The sequence below is a fragment of the Gavialis gangeticus genome, unplaced genomic scaffold (genome assembly GCF_001723915.1).
Source record: "Gavialis gangeticus isolate Ggan-Ray unplaced genomic scaffold, GavGan_comp1, whole genome shotgun sequence".
Lineage (NCBI taxonomy): Eukaryota > Metazoa > Chordata > Crocodylia > Gavialidae > Gavialis > Gavialis gangeticus.
The window spans coordinates 18817517-18824820 of record NW_017728996.1 but is presented as its reverse complement, the minus strand read 5'-3'; the positions used below and the strand labels follow the sequence as shown (position 1 = coordinate 18824820).

Sequence of the window (7304 nt, the reverse complement as noted above, 5' to 3'; positions counted from 1 at the left end):
CATCCAATGCTTTTGTGACCTGATCATAAAAGGCAATCAGGTTGGTCTGACATGACCTGCCCCTAATGAAACCATGCTGGTTGCCCTTGAGCATCATCCCTGAGGCCAGCCCATCGCAGATGTGCTCCATGATGATCTTCTCAAAGAGTTTCCCTAGGATTGAGGTAAGACTGATGGGCCTGTAGTTGCCCAGGTCCTCCCTCCTCTAAAGATGGGGACCACATTGGCTATCTTCCAATCATCTGGCACCTGGCCCGAGCACCACGAGCGCTCGTAAAGCCATGCCAAGGGCCCTGCAATAACCCCTGCTAGCTCCCTCAACACCCTGGGGTGGAGAGCATCTGGACCCGCTGATTTGAACACGTCCAGCCCCTCCAGAAGCTCTCTAACCCGGTCCTCCCCAGCCTGAGGTCTGGAGGTGTTCCCCTTAAGTCCATCTCGCAATTTAAGAAGATTTGCTTCTTGTTATCTCACTCACCCCAAGTCACCTCAGCTAGGACTCTAAACCCAGATCTCCCATGTGGTAAGCAGGAACGCTGCCACACAGCCACCACTAATTGTAGCAAATGGTGCAACCAAACACAACTCAGAGATCACAGGGAGCGGAGCAGATGGAGTCACACTCCATTGTGGGGCTCTGTTAATTTATATTGGCTGAAGGTGGTTATTTTCCTGAATGCCTCTTAGACTGGCCCCTTCAAAATGTGCAAATGTTGTCCGAGAAAACAAATAACTAAATTACCAACCAGTTAGGGTTCAAAGCATTCTCCTTCCCTCTAAACATGATCCCAACATTCATGGCATGGTGCAGCGAAGAATAGAAGTCAGTGTAATCTCCTGGAGAAGGACAAAAACTGATCAACTGTATGAAAGAGGTGGGGCTAAGAGTACACATTCTCACCATGAAAAGGAGGGGGATGGGGACAGAGAGAAAGACAGATTGAAAGAGCAGTTTTGGAAGAAAAAAAAACCCATTTAAGAACAGCACCTGATTACTGATGCTCATTGCATAAAAGGGGCAGATGGATAACTATGCATGGACTATAAAACGTATGCAATATTGGCTTTTTTCAACCTCAGTGCAGAAAGAGAAAAAATAATGAGCTGCATGTTCATCTCTTAGCTACAAATTCATAATCAAGGAATCCTTTTTGTGTGTGTTTTCTTTTCTTTTCTTACAGGTTATCCATTTGCCATTGTGTGGATGCTATGGGAAATGCTAACAGAGGAAATGGTTTCATACTCAGTTCGTTTGCTGCCCTCTGCTGCTCTGTCTAAGAAACAGTTACCAACCATGTCGGTTAACTCGGCCCACGCCTGTTGCCCAAGAAACACTCACAGTGGGTTTAGTGGGATTGAAAGCGTCTTGGGTTATAACAGGCATCCCCTATCCATCTCTTGCTTAAAATACTGACCCTCAAGTGCCTCGGTTAGTGACAGAAGATGGCACGGACCATTCTTGTGATTTATTCCAGGTTTTTTACAGCACTGAGGTTTTACATAAAGCTTCAGTTTCTGGAGCCAGGTAATTACAAGGAAGAGTTTGAAAATGGGACCTGAGTGTACTGCTCAAATATAAGACGGCAAATGAAAGAGAGCCCAACATTTATTTTCTTTAACCATCACGTTGTTGAGACAGCTGCCGGCTTTTTGTTTTTCAGTGCCTGATGCTTGAACACTTGGGGCTGGCAAGGCCAGGAAGAGTTTGCACATCCCAGTGGCAGAGACTTTCTCTCAAATTCAACCGGTCACAGGCGTAAAAGAAGGCCAAGTTCACAGTATTTCCTCTTTGTTCGTATATGCAGTTACGAGCACAGGTAAAATTGGCCTTTATACCTCACTAAAGAAAGACTTTCCCACCTTTACATATCAGTGACAGCTAGTCTCAACAAGTGGAAAGGGTTACTTGGCTGCTTGCCATCTTGTCTTGTTCTAAGAGGTTGTCACCAATGGAGTCAACCGAGAACTGTAAATGCCCAGTATTTAGGATCTGCACATCCAGGATCTCCAGGAATTATCTTGCAACTGTAATACAAAGTGCTGCCAGGTGCTCGCTCTTACAGCAAGTGCGGCCCCTTTCCAACCTGAGGTTACATCTAAACAGCTCAGTCTAGCCATAAATAATTTGCAGTTAGATGGCACTGCGTGTTATGGTCAAGATGAGCATCGGGCTAACAAAAAGTGCTTTGAGACGATGTGGTCATAAACAGAATGTTTCAAAAAGTTGCTTTTTCATTAGAAAATGCTGAAGTTAAAATGGAGACTTTTTGTAGTAATGTATCACATTTCATGAAACTTTTGTCTGGAAGATTTCTCAGGTTCAGACCGAATATCTTCTTAGTCAAAAAGACAGAGAAATCCCAGAATAGCCAACAGCTGAGTGCCAAGATAACTCATTTCGTTCTGTTCAGGGACTTGAACAAGGGTCTTCCATGTCATCCTAGGTTACCGACCTAACCCTCCGGCTGTTCTGCAATCTATGTTTCCAAAGCATTGAGAGTCTTGATTCTGTCCTGATGTGGAAGGTGTTTGAAAAGTCAAAATTTTCCACAGGTTGGAAGAATTATTTTCTGCTTGGTTTTAATCATACAGCCATTTGGTGATACAGTTGTGTCTTCAGAGATGAAGTGACACTAAGGAAACTTAATTTAATAAAAACTGCACTCAGAGGCCTTACATTGGTATTAAAACATGCCCACACATTTTATTGACCATCAGAAATGCCACCTGCAATTAGCCATGTGTAAAATCTCATGTAAACCGATAGAAAATGTCTGCCACAGACACAATGTCCTCATCCTGAACATATGGGACATGCAGAGCAAAGTAGAGTCTCTCCCAGTTCATGCCACTTACCGATTTCAGCTGGCAGATGCATTATGGCGGAGGCTTGAGGTACAAATGCTCTGGAAATACAAAGAAAGACTTCAGCAAATGGGTGCCAAGTACTTGGGAGCCCAAGGGCCCTGGTCCCTCTTGGGAAGAGGGCTGTCACCTGAAATGTGTAAAACTTTCCATATGCTTATCTTAGGCCCCCCATGGCAAAAATAAAAGTTGGCGCCTCTGCTTCAGCACTTAAAATGTTTAGCTCTCCTCCTGTTTTGGTTTGGAGGCATATATGCTGCTAAGACGTTCAGTCTCTCTGTGCTAACTCTTTTCTTGCTTCTGCTCTTTGCTATAATTCTGTGCTAATGCATAGGGCATAAAATAGCGGCACAGAATATGCAGGTCCTATTACAACAATGCAATTAGCTGACTCTACGGCGCTGCTGTTAAGAGGTAGACTGGAGCATACGGGAACCGCTGAAGGTTTGGGAGAGCTCATTTTTTTCTTGTACCAGTGCACCAGAATGGGTCTATTGCAGTGCACTGGCAGTGATGTGTATGTGTTGTCACTGCCCTCTGCAGGTTGGAAGGTTTAGGATTAGGATTATATGTTCCCGTCTAAGAGAGGGCCTGGCAGAGCAAGATCCACAAGCTGCCGCGTGTTGCTGCAATGTCAAGTGTTGCAGTGGCTAACTTTTCAACACCCATCTCCCAAAATGGGATCCAGAGCCCTGAGTTAGATGCATAGCTTTCCCAACGCATTGTCTGAAGCTTTGGGCTTCAGATGGGGATTCACAGCAGGCAGCATGCTGAGTGGGAAGTCCTTAGAGCTAGAGCATGGAAAGTGGTGAAGAGGAGCATATTCTATATCCATCATCTTGGGGCACGTAAATGCCTCAGTATGTGCTGAGAGGAAGTATCAATGTTAGATCGGGATTCACAGCTCAGCTCTCTCCTCTGGGCTTAGGCACCTAGACTGTCAGAAGGGAAGCAAAGATGGTCCTGCCTCTGAAAAGACAGGTGGTCATGACGGTACTTCCACATTGCCAGAGAGAGAGAGCGAGATGAAAACTCAAGATGCTTCAGGCCAGGAAGAAGCAGCGAGAGGGGGCACTGGGAGCAGGGAGTGCTGCAGGCAGTGGTTAGTGCACTCAGCTGGGAATGGAGGGGCCTGGGTCCCAGTCTGCTCTAAGGACTGGAGACATGGAGAAAATGTATAGATAAGCCCTTGGGGCAGGACGCCCTTCTCCCAGGGGAGTGCCGTAATCCTTGGGAACTACACTCACACTCCCTCTCGCAGCCGCACCCTGGCTCAATGAATCGTGAACTCTTTCTTGCAGGTGTCCACAGGAAGGGTGGAGACTGGCGCCCTGGGAGGGGCATACACCCAGGTGAGGCATGGGTTTGAACGTCCTCAGGCTGAAGAGGGCACTCAAACCTAAGCCTTCAAAGCCTGGGTGCTGCCAACCACTCAGCTGTAGGATAAAGGAGGGGAAACCCATAGCCGTATTTTTAATGAATGTGCTGGCAGTCACTGTATTTTGGGCAGAGCCCGGTGCTGTTGGAGGGTCAGGTGAGCCTAGAACGTGCTGGAAGTGTCTTGGCCCTTGCAGAGGAAGGGCTGCTTTCAAGGCTTGCGATCAGGCTGACGTGAACAGCTCTGGGCATGGTACCTCGTGGTCTTTACGGCTGGAAACATAAATCTATAAAATCCACGGATGCCCAAAGGGGTCAGAAGGGAATGTTGAGAGTTGTCCTCGTGGATTTGGAGGCCTAACTTCCATCCAAGTCTCACATTAGGTGTCTAGCTCCTACAGTGGATCTGTCTCTCAAAGCAATAGTATAAATACTGCTGCCAGCTTTAAAGCTGATGGGGCTCTTCTTAGCGCACATATTTAGGTAGCCTGGTTTTCTGAGCCCTGAAGAGCTAGGCCCCTCAGGCCTATGAGGGGTTTTATGGGACTATTTTGGTCTCTCTCGAAATGCAGCCTGCCATGGTGTCAGTACAGTGAGGAATTCTCCTGAAGATGTACCTCTCTGTTCGATAGCGGTTTGTACCTTCCAAGTTGATGAAAAGTCTTGACAGCTGCACAGCAACCAGGCTACGAGCTTGGTTAAACAGTTTTGCAAGCCCACGTTTAATTGAAATATCAAGGGAAGGAGAGACAACGGGAACAGCAGTGACAGTCAGCTGCCAGAGGGAATCAGCAGCACTTCCCCGCAGTACGGGGCTCTCTGCCAGCGAGGCCAGCCCCGCTGCTCAGATGATGGGCTGCCTGGTGCTCTTTACCGCTTGCGGTACAGTGCAACTCGTTCCTGAGCCCGGACAAGAACTAACACTGTGCTCCTCTCGTTCAGCCTTCAGACAGCTGGAGCCAAGTCCAAGTGCTGCTTGTACATATGAGGACATGCCATGCGAGTCAGCCGGGAGTCCCTTCCAGCTCCCACATTCCTCACCTTTTTCGTAGCTCTGAGTCGTCTCTGAGCGTTGGCTCCCGGGCTGACAGGAGCTTTTGGAGAAAGGCTCTAGCTTCCTTCCATGCCTCGTGGCCCAACCCCATGAAGTCGTTAAGTGTTGGCTAAAACACAATATAAAGGTAGAGAGGTACGTGAAAGACAGCAGGCTTGTCCTACCCTCCATACACAGCAAAAGCCCGATGTGACTGGTGTTCAGTAACTAATTATCAAGTAAATGATAGGCAGCTGGGTGTCCTGAGACTGCAGCCTAGCGTGCTTCTGAGCAATGCTGGCTGGCTTCGCCTGGCCCCTTGTCTGCGCCACCACTCATCGCAGCTCAGGTGGTGACACCGAGCCCAGCACACTGGAGTTCGGGACTGCAACTAGGGCTCCTCCACAGCAAACCAAACCAATGGTGAAATAACAGAGTGACTGCTTCTTCCATTTCCACAAAAGCTTTTGGTTGCAAGACACCAGGGTGGGCATACATGCACAACATATATACTTTCTCAGACTGCAAGGCCTACGTACCAGTTAAATCCCTAAATCACTGCTGTTCCTTCAGCATGAAGAATTAGGGCCTATCTATATTGCTTCTGGGCCAGGCCAGGGAGTCCTATTGTGAAGCATGCCCTGTCCAATCGCTCCTGATCTAAGCCTGCCAGATCCTGCAATGAGATGCTTCAAGGGGTCCTGAATGAGTGCCAAGTGCCACTGCTACTCTCACCATCTCAGGTGTGATCACTGGCAAGTGATCAGGGCTCTAAAGCAGCTACATGGGCTCATTTCTGTGATTTGGTACGTGCAGAACAGGAGCAAAGAGGCATGAGATACTTCACAGCATGAAAGTGCTGGGAGTCTTGGGGTCTGACCGCAGCTCTGCAGCAGGGAGCCCAGCAGGCCAGGGGTTGGCAGCTGGAGACTGGGACTTGGCACCTCAACTTCTTGGGACAAGCTGCAGGGTCTGTCAAGTGTGGCAGGGCTGCCCGAGAGCCACAGACTGCACGAGCTCCCGCAGCTGCACTTTGAGATGGATATTGTCATCATCGTCTTTGCTGCCATGAAACGAAGGCCTACCGACCTCACAGAACAGCTGCGGGGCTGAGGAGTTTCCAGCTTGGGAAGAATTCAGAAAAAATCTTTGGTTTCAGTCTGATTCAGACTGATATCAAACAGAAGAGATTCTCCTGTGAATCACAAAACCTGTTTTTTGGCTAGCCCTATTGTTGCGGTCCTGCTTCAGTCGTGGTGAGACGAAAGGTTTTTCACAGACTGCTCATGGTGCACAGAGCCAATTTCGCAGGCATTTTATGGCAGTTCCACCCCTTGCTGCTGACTGGCCAAGAGGTAAAAACTACATAACGAAACAGCAAATTCTGCAGAAATATATAAATTACCATATTATTATGAATCCAAGTATTCAATTTAAATCTAAATCTTTGTATTACAGTAAGCATTTTGGGGGGGGGGTCGATTCTGTAGGAAATCGTGGTCAACACCATTTTTTGCGGTGATCGCAGAGATCGCTGTTCTTCGCAGTTTTCACGAAAATCACAAATCTGCGATTTGTCTCTCACTGTTGTGCAATGGGAAGCCAGCAAGAGAGCTTGCACTCATTAGGTCCTTCTACGTTTTAATCATGGCTGCTCTTTGTTGGTGGCTGCACTCAAGTAACATTTCAGCAAAGCAGACTTCCCCCTGACGCCTTCATCACATGCTGCTCCCTGCCTTCTGTATGTGAAGAGGAAAGGAAAGAGCTTTGCTGGACTTCACTAAATACCACATCCTCTAAAATCTGCTCCTATGGGACTGCAGAAGAATCACCTGAGCAGACAAATATATAAGCAATGGATACACAAATAGTGAGCCCTGGGCACAACAGGCCATGGATCTACAGTGGGGTGGACAATTATTTGGGCTGGAGGGCCACTTAAGGTATTTTGGTGAGCTGTTGAGGGTGGGGTGCTTGGCCCCCCCATCACAGTTGTTTGCAGTGGCGTGGGTGGGGGGGAGGGCAGGGG

The 7304-nt window shown here is 47.9% G+C and overlaps 1 protein-coding gene across 1 annotated transcript in view; it reads right to left on the bottom strand.

The window, feature by feature from the left end:
* Window positions 1-7304, bottom strand: part of FAH (fumarylacetoacetate hydrolase) — a 40358-nt gene that overhangs the window by 28971 nt on the left and 4083 nt on the right. Inside the window, exons 3-5 of the mRNA XM_019504097.1 lie at window positions 5284-5405; window positions 2857-2906; window positions 747-837 (exon numbers count right to left, since the gene is read on the bottom strand). Of these exons, the coding sequence (XP_019359642.1) occupies window positions 747-837; window positions 2857-2906; window positions 5284-5405 (263 nt within the window). The remainder of the gene's footprint in view (window positions 1-746; window positions 838-2856; window positions 2907-5283; window positions 5406-7304) is intronic.